Source organism: Dipodomys ordii, unplaced genomic scaffold (genome assembly GCF_000151885.1).
Source record: "Dipodomys ordii isolate 6190 unplaced genomic scaffold, Dord_2.0 Scaffold43, whole genome shotgun sequence".
NCBI lineage: Eukaryota > Metazoa > Chordata > Mammalia > Rodentia > Heteromyidae > Dipodomys > Dipodomys ordii.
The window spans coordinates 8,617,987-8,633,465 of NW_012267259.1; the positions used below are offsets into that span (position 1 = coordinate 8,617,987).

At 41.0% G+C, this 15,479-nt stretch overlaps 1 protein-coding gene across 3 annotated transcripts in view; it reads left to right on the forward strand.

The window, feature by feature from the left end:
• Positions 1-14,216, forward strand: part of Malt1 (MALT1 paracaspase) — a 53,377-nt gene extending 39,161 nt beyond the window's left edge. For all 3 annotated transcript variants that reach the window (XM_013019005.1, XM_013019006.1, XM_013019007.1), the window contains 7 exons: positions 2,193-2,370; positions 3,167-3,241; positions 4,284-4,411; positions 7,535-7,684; positions 10,184-10,341; positions 11,974-12,099; positions 13,724-14,216. In XM_013019005.1, coding sequence (XP_012874459.1) covers positions 2,193-2,370; positions 3,167-3,241; positions 4,284-4,411; positions 7,535-7,684; positions 10,184-10,341; positions 11,974-12,099; positions 13,724-14,146 — 1,238 coding nt within the window. In that variant the 3' untranslated portion in view covers positions 14,147-14,216. The remainder of the gene's footprint in view (positions 1-2,192; positions 2,371-3,166; positions 3,242-4,283; positions 4,412-7,534; positions 7,685-10,183; positions 10,342-11,973; positions 12,100-13,723) is intronic.
• The last annotated feature ends 1,263 nt before the right edge of the window (positions 14,217-15,479 follow it).

Below are 15,479 nucleotides of genomic sequence, written 5' to 3' on the forward strand. Positions count from 1 at the left end.
GGCTTGGGCACTGTCCCTGAGCTTTTTCACTCAAGGCTAGCACCCTACCACTTGAGCCACAGTGCCACTTCCAGTTTTTGAGTTGTTCATTGGAGATAAGAGTCTCACAGTGGGGCTGGGAAGGTGGCTCAGTGGTAGAGTACATGCCTTGCATGCCAGAGGCCCTGGGTTCGATTCCTCAGCACCACATAAGCAAAAAGAAAAAAAAAAGCCGGAAGTGGTGCTGTGGCTCAAGTGGTAGAGCGCTAGCCTTGAGCTGAAGAGCTGAGGGACAGTGCCCAGGCCCAGAGTTCAGGCCCCATGACTGGACCCAAAAAAAAAAAAAAGTGTCTCACAGAGATTTTTCTGCCCAGGCTGGCTTCAAACTGCAATCCTCAGATCTCAGCTTCTAAGGGATGAGGAAAAGGCTCAGAGTCTATGTGAATAAATTTTCTTTCCAAATACTACGAAGTAGTGACTAATGGGAATATCCCTTCACGTTTCTTAAAGAGTAGTCAAAAATGTACTATATAATAGACCTTTTGGCAACTTGTGTATGTTTTCATTCTAGAATCATGTGGATTGTTTGAATATATTCATATTATCTAACTCTCAGAGTTTAGGGTACCTGCATGGCTTAATTAGGAAAAGACTTTCAAAACTAGTTAACTAGAAGCAGTGAGAAACACACACATACACACACACACACACAGCCAGGTGTGATGGCTCATGCTTTTCGAGAAGTAGAGAACAGCTAGGGGAAAAACAGTAAGACTCCCATCACAACAAGATGGGCATTGTGCTGGCAGCTGTAATCCCAGCTACCTAGGGAAATGCAAGTAGGAAGGTAGCAGTCTGAGGTTGGTTCCCAGCAAAAATCACAAAACTCTATTAGAAAAATAGCTAAAGCAGAAAGGGGAGGGGATAAGGGCATGACTCAAATGGTAGAGTTCCTGCCTAGCAGTGAAAACCCTTGAGGTCAAATCCCTGTAGTGGCTGAGTGCCAGTGGCTCATGCCTGAACTCCTAGCTACTCAGGAGGCTGAGAGAGGATCATAGTTTGAAGCCAGCCCAGGCAGAGAATTCCCCATGAGACTCATTCCAATAAACTACCCAGAAAATAAAAAAGAAAGAAAGCTGAAGGTGGTGGTGTGGCTCAAGTGATAGAGTGCTGTTATATAGGTCTCACACACAGTGATACCAAACGAGGATATTCACAGGAGAAGAACATACAGGGTTTGATTTTTATTGTCATTATTGTGTTTTGAGACAGGGCCTCAAACAGGAACCTCCTGCCTCAGCCTCCCAAGTGCTGGGATTATAAATGTGCACCACACCTAGCTGAGAATTTTCCACGTATTTTCTCTATTTTCAGAAATAATAAATAGCCATGAAAAACTGGATTCTTACATCATGTTGCCAAGAAATAAAAGTCTCTAAAAGTTTAATTTTCAGAATCATATGTTAACTAAGTATTATTTGACATTTCCAAACATATCAGTTTTTGTCCTCGATCTTTGAACATTGTAATGAATTCAGTATTAGAGATAGATTTTTAGAAATACACTGATTTGACTTGATTGTTTTACATAAAACATAATTCCCATTGATATAACTGGTTGCATGCTTTGGTTCACGGTGCTTACATATTGCACAAGTCATTTGGGGAGAAGAAAATGTAGTTTGTTTTAAATGAGTTAACTTCAGTTGGCAAAAAATATATATACATATATATAAACCTGTATATATATATATACATTGTACTTTATATAGTGTGTGTATATATATAATCATTTGTGTACACACTTGAGCATCTTGAATTATGTTACTTTGGTCATCTATTAAATTTTTACCAGGTCCCTTCCCCATGCCAAGAATGCATGGATAAAAATTATACTCTTTCTACGCTGAAGAAGATAAAATTGTATATTATTAACTATATTACTTTTATGAAGTAGATTGTACATAAGACAGCATCTTGCTATTGTTTTAAAACAGAATTTAAGTAAAGAATGTTGCCAAAATAACTTAAAATGCAAATTAACATCATAATTGGTTATTTCTTAAATTTGCTTATATCAGACTGAAGAAAATAAGTGACTTTTCAAATGTGCTGTGTATATGTTCAAAGCACATATAGAGTTAACACTTACCTCTTCTCTCCCTTCTCTCCGTCTCTGCCCGTCTTGCCCTCTTCCTCCCTCCCGCCTCCAGGGTTATTATATTATGCAGGACATGGCTATGAAAACTTTGGGAACAGTTTTATGGTCCCTATTGATGCTCCAAATCCATATAGGTCTGAAAATTGTCTGTGTGTTCAGAGTATATTGAAATTAATGCAAGAAAAAGAAACTGGACTCAATGTATTCTTGCTGGACATGTGTAGGAAAAGGTAAAATATCTCATCTTGATTAAATAATTTTTGTATGTAAATTAACTGACACACCTCAGGCAAGCCCGGGAGAGACTAAGAACCATATGAGTTTATGACTTTCTGATTGTGAATTGAAACCAAAGGTAGATGAGGACAACATATTTTTGCTATGGATGCTTAGTTATTGTAACTCTTTACATCTTTGGTATGGAAGAAAATGAAGAACTCCAACACAAGAAGTCAGCTCTCTAGAATGCTGCTGCACGGCTCTTCCAGCCCCTGCAGCTATCCCTTCAATAAGTAACAGAACCACAACCCTAGAGTCAGGGCATGGCATATTCTTGCAAAGGTACAAAGTACAGCCGAAGTAGATGTTTGAAATCTTGGATCCCATTTGTCTGCCATTGCATCCCTAAGGAACAGAACCAATTCCTTACCAGTTTACTCATTTTTTGATTACTCATCAAAATCCAATGCCAAAATTCAAACACAACTTCAGTTTTAAAACTTAACAGATAAGCCAGACATGCAAGCCCGACATGCATCTATACAAGCATTTTGGAGGCTAAGGCAGTAAGATCCTAACTTTGAGGCTAGCCTGGGCTCCTTAATAAGAGCCTATCTCAAGAAAAGAAAACAATGATTAGGAATCTTGGATTCTTTTTGGTAGATATGGTGCTGACAGGATGAAAAGAATTTTGCACCTATAATTTTAAATTATGTATACTAATGTAGTATTGTATTTTCCATTGTTTTTGTGGAAGAATTCTGTTTTAACCTGTTTATTTTATCCGCCCTTATTTTTTCCAAACAGAAATGACTATGATGATACCATCCCAATCTTGGATGCACTAAAAGTCACTGCCAATATTGTGTTTGGATATGCCACGTAAGGAAACTGCACTGAGATTCCTGTTAATCATTTATGTCTTCTTGTTGTAGATTAGACACCTTTGAAATATCCACAGACATCTAGGCATACATTTGCCTTCTTTTTGTTCTTTGTAAAAACCTGTAAATAATTGACTTTAGCACTCCAGTCTTGGTATCTTTTTTTTTTTTTTTGCCGGTCATGGGGCCTGAACTCTGGGTCTGGGCACTGTCCCTCAGCTCTTAGGCTAGCGCTCTACCACTGGAGCCACAGCGCCACTTCCGGCTTTTTGTGTTTATGTGGTGCTGAGGAATCGAACCCAGCGCCTCATGCTTGCCAGACATGCACTCTACCGCTGAGCTACCTTCCCAGCCCCCAGTCTTGGTATCTTATCACTCAGCACCAAAGCATTTACTTCCTGCTGGAAGATGAACTTGTTTATTAGAGTGCCATTCGAATGGTAGTGTTCCTGGACATCCTACCGGCAAGTGTTTGCTTCTTTAAAAATTCCTTTTTTTAGCTGGGCACCAGTGGCTCATGCCTGTAACGAGGCTGAGATCTGTGAGGATCATGGTTCAATGCCAGGCTGGACAGGAAAATCCATGAGACTCTTACCGCCAATAACTTACCAAAAAAGCCAGAAACAGAGCTGTGGCTCAAATGATAGAGCGCTAGACTTGAGTCAAAGAAGCTCAGGGACAGTACTTGGGCTCTGAGTTCAAGCCCCAGGATGGAGGAAAATTTTTCCCTTTAAAAAAAAGTTTTGATTGAATATTGACAAATTATAAATACATATATTTATGGAGTACAAAGTGATGAAATGATTGAATCAAGCTAATTAACATATTCATCACGTTAGATACTAATTTATTTCTTCTGTCTCACAGAAGCATTTTGCCCTTCAGCTAACATCGCCACGCTCCCTCTTCTTCCTGACTTCGCTAACCAGTATTCTGCCTTTCCCCCTGTGTTCACCTTTTTACTTTCACTTGGAAGTAAAAAGACAGGATATTAATTTATCTGAATCCAACTGATTTCACTTTCTTTGGGTACTTTTAAGGTGTCAAGGAGCAGAAGCTTTTGAGATCCAGCATTCTGGATTGGCAAATGGAATCTTCATGAAATTTCTAAAAGATAGACTATTAGAAGACAAGAAAATTACTGTGTTACTGGATGAAGTTGCAGAGGGTAACTTTTTTTTGTTTTTGAAAAGAGAAATCACTAGGAAAAAGATAAAGGGGCTATAAACCAATTCAGGGTTCTCTGCTTAGTGATTGCTTTATTGTTACTGGTACTGTGAATCTGGAATTAGTCATTTTTGAGGAGGCAGTCCTAGTGTTTAAACTCAGAGCTTTGCACTTGCCAGCCGGCACTCTACTGCTTGAACCACACCCATAGCCCTTTTTTATTTGCTCGGACTATTTTGGAGATAGGGCTTCGATTTAAGCCCAGGACAATGTGTTTATCAGACGGGAGCAGCTAGAGTTAATGGCAACTTGGAGTTAACATTGCTCATCCCCTCCTGCTACAGTGACACTTAGCTTCTGCATATTGCGTACTAGACTCCTCTAAGCTTTTATTGGGAAGGGGGAGGAAGAAAGTATTCTACTGCTTTAAGATATAAATATAAATAAATGATTTTTGGATTATGGTAATTATTCTCAAACTGAGATTTTAAAAACATAAAGCACATGCTGTCTCATATATAGTTCCCAAGTTGCCACAGCAACTAGTATTGCTGTGCGTGCAACTGAGTTTCTTATAAACTTGTAGGAAGTTTTGCTTTTTACCAATTATCTCCAGACCTGCCTTGTCTTTTTAAAATTATAATAATAGACTATGTGTGCATACATGTGTGAATGCATGTGTGTTATGTATATGCATGTGTGTATGCATGTGTGTTGTATGTGCATGTATATTATATATGGATATGTGTGCTGTGTATGCGCATGTATGCCTATATGTACACGTGTGTGTTGTGTTAGTGCCATGAGCATTGTTCCCATCAGCAATAAGAGCTCACCAGCTTTACAAAACAATTAAAGGTACTGGGCACCGGTGACTCACACCTGTAATCCTAGCTACTCAGGAGGCTGAGATCTGAGGATCATGCTTCAAAGCCAGCCAGGGCAGGAAAGGCCGTAAGACTCTTATCTCCAATAAAACTACTCAGAAAACCAGAAGTGGCACTGGGACTCAAGTGGTAGAGTGCTAGGCTTGAGCTGAAGAACTGAGGGACAGCACCCAGGCCCAGAATTCAAGCCCCATGACCAACCAAAACAAAACAATTTAAAGCTTAATAGAATCATGATAATTATACAGTATAGTTAAGTACAGCACTTTGAATCTTGTGTGCTTTATATCTAACCCTTTCTGTTGGTTAGAGAAGAACAAAAGTAGTTGTCATAAATTGCTTACAAGTAAACTTTGAAGTAAAATATTCCTACTCTTCTCTTTGGATCTTCTGAATTAATTAATTTAAAAATATTAAAGGAAACTGATGTGATAGTGCATACCTGTAACTCCAGCACTCAGGACTCAGAGGTAGGGAGATTGCAGGTTCAAGGTCAGCTTGGCTGTCTAGCAAATATAGGACAGCCTGAGCTACATAGTGAGACCCAGAAAACAAAACAACACAACAGTTCAAGGGAAAAAAGTTTTCAGACAGAGATAGAGAAGCCAAGCAGTTGGAGGGAAAAACACATGAATTTCAACTGTGTACAAACAAACTAGGAAATACATTTCTTGCTGTAGTCAGTCTATATCTTCAGGGTTTTGTGTTTTTGTGTTTGGGATTTTCCTTTTTAAGTTGGTTGAAATGACAAAATGAGCATTTATTAATTTAGTTGGTCAGTATGGCTTTTAGGTATCTGTAAACCATGTTGCTGTATAAATTTTTAAGAACTGCTAGCAAAAAAAAAATACATAATTATTTTTGATAGTCTACATATCCATGAAAGTGCTTTTTGGAGTGTTTATGGATGGCTGTTTAAAATAAATCTGAGACCTTGACAGCAACCTGTATCTAAGTATGTATTTCCTCTGTCTCTTCCCTGCCTTCCTTCCATTCTAAATCTTGTTGATCATTCCCTTAATTTTCTTCTTACATTGTTTTATTGAGTTTGTATTATGTTCCTTAAATGGTTGTATATTTGTATTTAAGTTGTTTAAACTTTATAAGAAAGGTACTGTGCTCTATGTATATCTTAGACTACATTTTCTTTTAGTCAGTCATGGGACTTGAACTCAGAGCCTGAGCTATCCCTAAGCTTTTTGTTCAAGTCTAGCCCTCTATCACTTTGAGCCAGATTTTTATAGTACTGGATAGGGAGTTTTAAGCCCCACCCTTTTTTTTGTCAGTCATGGGCCTGAATTCTGGGCCTGGGCGCTGTCCCTCAGCTCTTCAGCTCAAGGCTAGTGCTCTACCACTTGAGCTACAGTGCCACTTCCGGCTTTTTTCTTTTTGCTTATGTAGTGCTGAGGAATCGAACTCAGGGCCTCAGGTATGCAAGGCAAGCGCTCTACCACTGAGCCACCTTCCCAGCCCTTGAGCCAGATTTTTTTTTTTTTGTCGGCCGTGGGGCTTGAACTCTGGGCCTGGGCGCTGTCCCTCAGCTCTTCAGGTCAAGGCGAGCGCTCTACCACTTGAGCTACAGCGCCACTTCCGGTTTTCTGGTGGTTTATTGGAGATAGGAGTCTCACGGTCTCTCCTGCCCGGGCTGGCTTTGAACCACGATCCTCAGATCTCAGCCTCCTGAGTAGCTAGGATTACAGGCGTGAGCCACCAGCGCCCGGCTTCTTGAGCCAGATTTTTAAGCAGGTATTATAGTGGTTAATTGGAGGTAAGAGTCTCACAGACTTTTCTGTCTGGGCTGGTTTTGAGATCCTCAGATCTTAGTCTCTAGGATTACAGGTATGAGTCACTGGCACCAAGCTAGACTAAAGAATTAAAACAGAGAAGAATTTATTGTCTTAAAGATAATATTTACTTGATGTGTGTGTTGGGGCGCTGGGGGGGGAGGGGGGGGAAGTAGGGGGGGTGGGCGGTAACGTGTGCACTGGTTCTGGTTCTGGGGCTTGAACTCAGGGCCTGAGCACCGTCCCTGAGCATTTTTAGCTCAAGGCTGGTGTTCTACCACTTGAGCCACAGCTCGACTTCCAGCTTTTTGGTGGTTAATTGAAGCTAAGAGTCTCATGGACTTTCAAACCTAAGCTGGCTTTGAACCACTATCCTTAGATCTCAGTCTCCTGAGTAGCTAGGATTACAGGCATGAACCACCAGCAGCTAATATTTACTTTTCTTTCTTTTAGATATGGGTAAATGTCACCTTACCAAAGGCAAACAGGCTCTAGAGATACGAAGCAGTTTATCTGAAAAGAGAGCACTCACGGATCCAATTCAGGGGACCGCTTGTTCTGCAGAATCTCTGGTGCGCAATCTGCAGTGGGCCAAGGCTCACGGTATGGTCAAATCCACGTCTTGTGAGATTATTACAAATTTATTGACATCATAAAGGCTTTTTCTTCTGACTAAATAGCTTTCTTCCCAATTTTATGGTGAAAATGTTTGACCTATCCAAACCTAGGCACATGTTTCTGTTGTAAATATCCCACAATTTCCTTGATGTTAGACCTGTCAAATTGTTTACTTCATTATTTATCCTGTTAGTAAAATTTAAATGACCATGTTCTTCTAATTTTAAAATGAGCTTATTTTTTGTCTTGGTCCATAGTCTTTAGCTTCTCCTGTGCTGTCACTGGGAGTAAGACACTATCGGGGGTCAGACAGGTCGGGCTCTGACCTGCTGTACCAGGATGCAAACTTGTCATTTATACAATGTGGTGAGCTGCAGCCCTGCTGCCGAGTGGAGCGTTTGAGGCTGAGGCAGAGCTCACCTGTGGAGACCAGTGTGGCTCATAAATATCACTATCTTCTCCCCATGTGTAGAATAATAAAGACAAGAGATGAAGTGAAAAGTCAGTCTCTAGCTTAGTTACTTTTGGCAATTCTGTGTGAGTTATTGAAAAGTAAGTTTAAATTATTGACTGAAGTAAAGATGTTTCTTTTTCTTTTAGTTCCCAGCTATCTACACTGTGAGTCTCTTATTAGAACTAATAGAAAAATAATTGTGTTTATTGAAATCCTATGAAATATCTTTCTTGAGTGGTAGAATGCCAGCATGTGAGCAAAAAAAAAAAAGCTCAGTCAGAATATGAGACCCTGAGTTTTAAGTCCCAGTACCAGCACACACACACGCGCACACATGCGTGCACACACACACACACACACACAAATTCTTCTTGTGTTTTTTTTTTTCTTTTGGTCAGTCGTGGGGCTTGAACTCTGGGTCCGGGCGCTGTCCCTGGGCACTTCAGCTGAAAACTAGCGCTCTACGACTTGAGCCACAGCACCACTTCTGGTTTTCTGGTGGTTGATTGAAATAAGAGTCTCACAGATGTTCCTGCTTGGGCTGGCTTTAAACCACTATCCTCAGATCTCAGCCTCCTGAGTAGCTAGGATTACAGGTGTGAGCCACCAGCACCTGGCACATTTTCTTTTTAAATTCTTTGTTTTTTAAGATATAATTTTGGTAAATATGTTAGTACACATTAAAAGGTAAAGTGCTATACCTATCTTAGCATCCCAGATAACTGCATAAATGGTTCAAATTCAGCTATGTGTTAGTGGCTTGCTATGTAGCCCAGGCTGGTGGATAATACAGGCTTATGCCCATGATCCTAGCTACTCAGGAAGCTGAGATGGGGGGATCACAGTTTGAAGCTAGCTTGGGCAGAAAATTCTTTCATCTCTAATCTGTAAAAATCCAGGCTGGAGGCATGTCTCAAGTGGTAGAGCACCAACTTAGCAAGCAAGAATGAAGCCCTGAGTTTAAAACACGATACTAGCTAAATAGTAATTGGATGGATTTCACAAAAGAAAATGTAAACAAAAACAAAACTATAGTAAAAGATCAACAGAGCTGGAGATGTAGTTCAATAATGGAGCACTTGTTTAGCATGGGTGAGTCCCTGGTTGGATTTCTAGTACTGTAAAATAATAGAATTTTTTGTTTTTTGGGTCCGGTTGTGGGGCCTGAACGCTGTCCCTCAGCTCTTCAGCTCAAGGCTAGCGTGTTTTACCACTTGATCCACAGCGCCACTTCCAAAATAATAGAATTTTTTTAAGGTGACTAGTAAACAAAATATTTTATAAGATGAAACTAAGCCAGGGGCAGTAGTGCATGCCTTCAGTTCTAAAACTCAGCAGGCTGGGGGAAGAAGACCTAGAAATCAAGGCCAGCCAGGGTCACCTAATAAGACCTTCCTCATTGGTGGAAAGGTGTGGATATACTTTAGTCTGTCTACCTTTAGGTTCAAGAGAAAGTAATTGAAACAAACTTAATGAGATGATTTTTCAGTGAAGAGCCCATGCAAAATAATAACTAGGATCTCTCCCTCACCAAATAAGGAAATTAGCTGGGCATGCTAGCACACACCTATGATCCCAGCTGCTCAGGAGGTGGAAGCAAGAGTATTGCACGTTTGAGGCCAATACAAGCATAGCTAATGAGACTGTCTCAAAAATGAAAATACAAAGGGGCTTGAGGCTTTTCCCAGTTGATGGCTAGAGCACTCACCTAACAGGTGCAGGGCCAAACGTCCAGTCCTCAACGCTACCAAAAAATGTTTAAGTAAACAGAAAATAAATATCGCAAGTCCAGCAATCTCCACAGGTAGAAATGTATCAATAATTAAGAAAGAAATATAGGAAATGGCAACTGTAAATAGTCAATAAAGAAAATTTTGAGTGGTATACTTCTTTTTTATCCCATCAGATCAAAATTTTAAATTTTTAATGAGATCTTCTTTTGGAAATGTTCAGGTAGAAGTAGTATTTATATTCCTTGTAAATGAAAACTCTCTAAATAATTTTTATAAGTTCTCCTTGTTCTCTTCCAGAACTTCCAGAAAGCATGTGCCTTAAATTTCAGTGTGGTGTTCAGATTCAATTAGGATTTGCAGCCGAGTTTTCCAATGTCATGATAATCTATACGAGTATAGTCCACAAACCACCTGAGATAATAATGTGTGATGCTTATGTTACCGATTTCCCACTTGTAAGTCTTTTTCTTGTTAATTTAAAGTACAATGATAAGTTCTTGCTTGTTAAAGGCTCTTTTGTGTGTGTGGCAATACAGAGGTTTGCACTCAGGGCCTTGCACTTGCTAGACAAGCACTTTACCACCTGAGCCATGCTACCAACCCAAGACTCCCCTTTTGCGTTGAGGATGTAGCTTAGTGGTACAGCACTTGCCTAGTGTATGGAAGGCCCTGCATTCCTTCCCCTAGCACTGTAAAAGAAAGAAAGAATAAATAAACAAAGAAAATAAATAAATGTGCAAGTTTATGTTTAGTTTAATAACACTGTAATTGCTAAAACACTTTAAGACCCTAAATTAGAATATCAAAAATAAAAGAATAAAATACTCTATAGGTATGTCAAGAGTATTTTTTTTTTTTGCTGGTCCTGAGGCATGAACACAGGGCCCGTATGCAGTCCCTGAGCCTCTTTATGCTCAAGACTAGTGGTCTACCACTTGAGCCACAGCACCACACTTAGCTTTTTCTGAGTGAATTATTGGAGATGAGTCTCGTGGACTTTCCTGCCCAAGTTGGTTTTAAACCATGATCCTCAGATCTCAGTCTCCTGAGTAGTTAGGATTACAAGTGTGAGCCACCAGCACCTGACTAAGGGTAAGTTTTTAAAGAAACTATTCTTTCCAATATAAGTTACTATAACAATGCAAGCCTCAAGTTTTGGTAGGATATAGAGAGAGTATCAATTTAGTTCTGTTTATGGTATTTATTTTATCTTGGTATAAAAAAGGCTAGATAGATAGATAGATAGATAGATAGATATCCCCCCTTTCCTGTATAGATTTCCCCTCTTTCCTGTATAGATTTCCCCTCTTTCCTGTATAGATTTCCCCTCTTTCCTGTATAGATTTGACAAATAGAGAAGTAAGCAAGAACTAAGTGAAAAATAAATCTGGCTTTCATTACTTAGAGAGACTTTGTGGAGGACATTGCTTCTTGTGAAAGCAAATGATGTAGCATGAAACCCCAAATAAGTCTATTGGGCTTCCAGAGATAGTAGCACTTCACAGGGTAGGTCAGAGCCACTGGCTTCTTTCTGGAGGAGCAGGCTACCTCTTCTTTTGCAGGCTGCAAAAGAAGAAAGGAATGGCTGGCTTTGTGTTGCCTATTTATTATTAAAATTTTTGGTAGGGCTAGGATTTGAACCTAGGACTTCCAGCTTGCTAGCAAACACTCTACCACTTGAGCCATGCAGCAGACCTATTCCTCTCAAACATTCTAAACATAAAAATCCTGTATCTTCCCAAAGTGATGCTAAAAGAGAGAGAGAGAGAATCCAGGAGTCAAACACCAATACGGCTCTCTACTGAAAAGAAACTTCAGTAGAATAGGAAGTGTTTCAAGGAACAGTTTGAAAGGACACTACCCTTTCAGAGTCAGCTCTGAAATGCATTTTAAATACATTAGGATTTTGAATGGCCAGAGAATGTCCATTTCCTGTTTCATTAGTCCTGAATAAGAGATTATGTACTCAAGCCAACACTTGTGAGAGACTTAAATACCTCCTAAGTGTCAAAATGTTTTGGTGTTATAGACAATGTTGAAACCTTCATCAATTTTGTTATAAACATTTCACTGTTTTTTTTTTACAGGACCTAGATATTGATCCAAAAGATGCAAATAAAGGAACTCCTGAAGAAACAGGCAGCTATTTAGTATCAAAGGAGCTTCCCAAGCATTGCCTATATACTAGACTCAGTTCACTGCAAAAATTAAAGGTAAGTACTTTCCTGTTTAGAGCTAATAAAAAACAATGTGAAACTGAACCTAGATTGTGGCATGGCCCATGGACAGGCTGCTTTCTTGGATATTCATTTGAAACAGAGTTAACTGATCTGTAGCAAGTCTTCACAGAGACCCTTTTTATATTAAATCCTCTACCTGATGGTAGCCTGAGGACTCTTTGTTTTAGGGTATTTTTTGTGTATATGCTGGTCCTGGGGTTTGAACTTAAGGCCTCACACTTACACTGACTGGTTTTCTACCACTGAAGCCACACTTCCAACCTAGCTTTTTTGCTAGTTAATTGAAGCTGGGAAGGAATTTTCTGCCTTGGCTAGCTTTGAACTGTGATCTTCTGGAACTGAGCTTCCTGAGGAGGTAGGATAAGAGGCATGAGCCACCCAGGCCCAGCCAGCCTGGGAGCATATTTGGCTATTGAAAATGTGGGACTTTTTAATCTTTTTTCTTGTAAATAAGCTAGCTCTACATGGTTAAGCTTTTTAATACAAGCACATCCTTGTAAGAGTGGAGTTTGTAGTTTACCCATAGCTACAGGATCATAGAATGCAGCCAAAAATTGGGGAATGGAAAGGGCACTCAGTGATTACATAGCAAGACATACACCTGTTGTCAGTTGTTTATAACCAGTCTACTGAAATTCTCTTCTTAGTATTATCTGGTTCAGTTATTATCTCAAATTTTTGTGTGCTTGTTCTGGTTCAGTTATTATCTCATATTTTTGTGTGCTTGTTCTGGGACTTAAAATCAGGACCTTACACGTGTGTGTGTGTGTGTGTGTGTGTGTTACACGTGTGTGTGTGTGTGTGTGTGTGTGTGTGGTTCGTGGGGCCTGATCTCTGGACCTGTGTGCTGTCTCTCAGATCTTCAGCTCAAGGCTAGTGCCCTACAACTTGAGCCACAGTGCCCCTTCCAGTTTTTTCTGTTTTTGTGGTGCTGAGGAATCGAACCTAGGGCCTCATGCATGCAAGGCAAGCACTCTACCACTGAGCCACTTTCCCAGCCCCACCATAGACTTTTATGTGGCTTTCTTGCATAAGGCTTGCCTTCTACCACTTGAGCTTGTCTTCCACTTCCAGCTTTTTGCTGGTTAATTGGGGGTAAGAATCCCTCAGATTTGGCTGCCTGAGCTGGCTTTGAACCTTAATCCTCAAATCTCAGCTTCCCTAATAACTAAGATGACAGATGTAAGCCACCAGCATCCAGCATCCTAACATTTTTATGGCATCTTACCTTAGGTGTAAAGCCAGATCGTTTTTACAGGAAAGGCCAGTTCTCCACCTCCGATAATAGGGAAGGGCAGGTCCAAACCCCAGTCTTGGAAATACCTCTCCACTCTTCATCTGGAAGAGGATAGAAGGGCTCTGATTTTGACTACTTACCTTCATAAGAACTCAGGCTCTACTAAACTCCTCTGTGTGGAATGAAGATTACTGCAGCTGAACCTTCTGGGGGAAGGGACATGGAGAGGAAGACTTTGGTATTTGGTCCAGGGAAAGGGGGCTGAGTATGTTTTTGTCGCTGTTGGGGGACGAGCGGTATTTTAAGACAGGTGCATTATCACAGCTGATAAGAAGTAACATGACTTCTTTTCCTTTCTAGGAACACCTAGTGTTCACCGTGTGTTTATCCTATCAGTACTCGGGGCTGGAAGACACTGTGGAGGAGAAGCAGGAAGTGAGCGTCGGCAAGCCGCTCATCGCCAGGCTGGACATGCACCGCGGCATGGGCAGGAGGGCCTGCTTTCAGATGTGCCTCGTGCCTGATGGGGCTGGCCCCGCCCCCTCGGGGGGCGCAGGGCATTACCAGGACTCGTTCGGTGGTGTTTACCACTCACACCTGGGTAATCCAGACAGCGGCGTGCCGCCAGACAGGTGTCACTGCAGCCGGACGCCCAGTGCCTTCATTTCAACGTACCCCACCCACCATTACTCCTGTCAGTTTGGTAGAAGTAATGTGCCGGTAGAGACGACTGATGAGATGCCATTCAGTTTCTCCGACAGGCTCAGGATTTCTGAACAGTGACCTTGTTTGTATTTATCATTATTCTAGTGTCAGATACCTCACCGGAAATAAAATGAGACATTGTGAAAAGCCAGCTGTGTATATAAATGTGTGTATATAAAGAGAAAGTTACTCGCTTCATCCATAGGGGCTCAGATGAATCATAGACTTCCTCCAACTTTTTTTTTTTGTCGGTAGTGGGGCTTGAACTCTAGGCCTGGGCGCTGTCCCTCAGCTCTTCAGCTCAAGGCAAGCACTCTACCACTTGGGCCACAGTGCCATTTCCAGTTTTCTGGTGGTTAATTGGAGATAAGTCTCATGAACTTTCCTGCCCGGGCTGCCCTTTTCATCTTAACCTGTGTGAGATACAAAACAGGATCATGGTCCAGTCTAGGCTGGACAAAAAAAAATACAGACCACAAGATCTAAAAAATAAGGCAGAAAGGGCTGGAAACATGGTTCAAGGGGTAGAGCACCTGCCTAGCAAGCTGAAAGACCAATAACCCAGCCCTGGCCACAAAAAAACTCAATTGGATGATTTGTTCTGTGAGGATGAAGTATAGGATTTGGAAATACCATTCTGTGGTAGAACATCTGTCTGGCATGTGTGAGGCCCTGGGTTTGATCCTGAACACTGAAACTAGGAAATGAAGTATGCGTGGGTAGGGGCTGGGAAGGTGGCTCAGTGGTAGAGTGCTTACCTTGCATGCCTGAGGCCCTGGGTTCGATTCCTCAGCACCACATAAGCAGAAAAAGCTGGAAGTGGTGCTGAGGCTCAAGTGGTAGAGCACTCTCGTTGAGTGAAGAACTGAGGAACAGCGCCCAGGCCCAGAGTTCAGGCCCCACGACCAACAAAAAAAAAAAGTATGCGTGGGTATATATGTGTACCTTGTCAAATACTTTCATGATTCTCTGTCACCACAAAATTCATTTTGACCAGAAGGAAAAGCCATGAGCCAGGTGCTAGTGGCTCAGACCTTGTAATCCTAGCTGCTCAGGAGGCTGAGATCTGAGGATCACAATTTGAATTCAGCCCAGGCAGGAAAAAGTCTGTGAGACACTTGTCTCCAATTAACCACTAGAAAACCAGAAAGGTTGCTGTGGCTCAAAGTGGTAGAGCACTAGCCTTGAACAAAAGAGCTCAAGAACAGCACCCAGGTCCTGAGTCCAAACCCGATAACCGAAAGAAAAAAAAAATAATAAAAGCTATGAGAATGGAATTTCTGTAAAAAATAAGTCTTTTTTTAATACCAGAAGAACTCTCTTAATCAACAGGCAGTGGGAGGAATTAGTAGAAGCATCTTGTCTGAATTGGAGCTGTCACCAGGACTGAGATCTTTAGAATCCCAGCCCA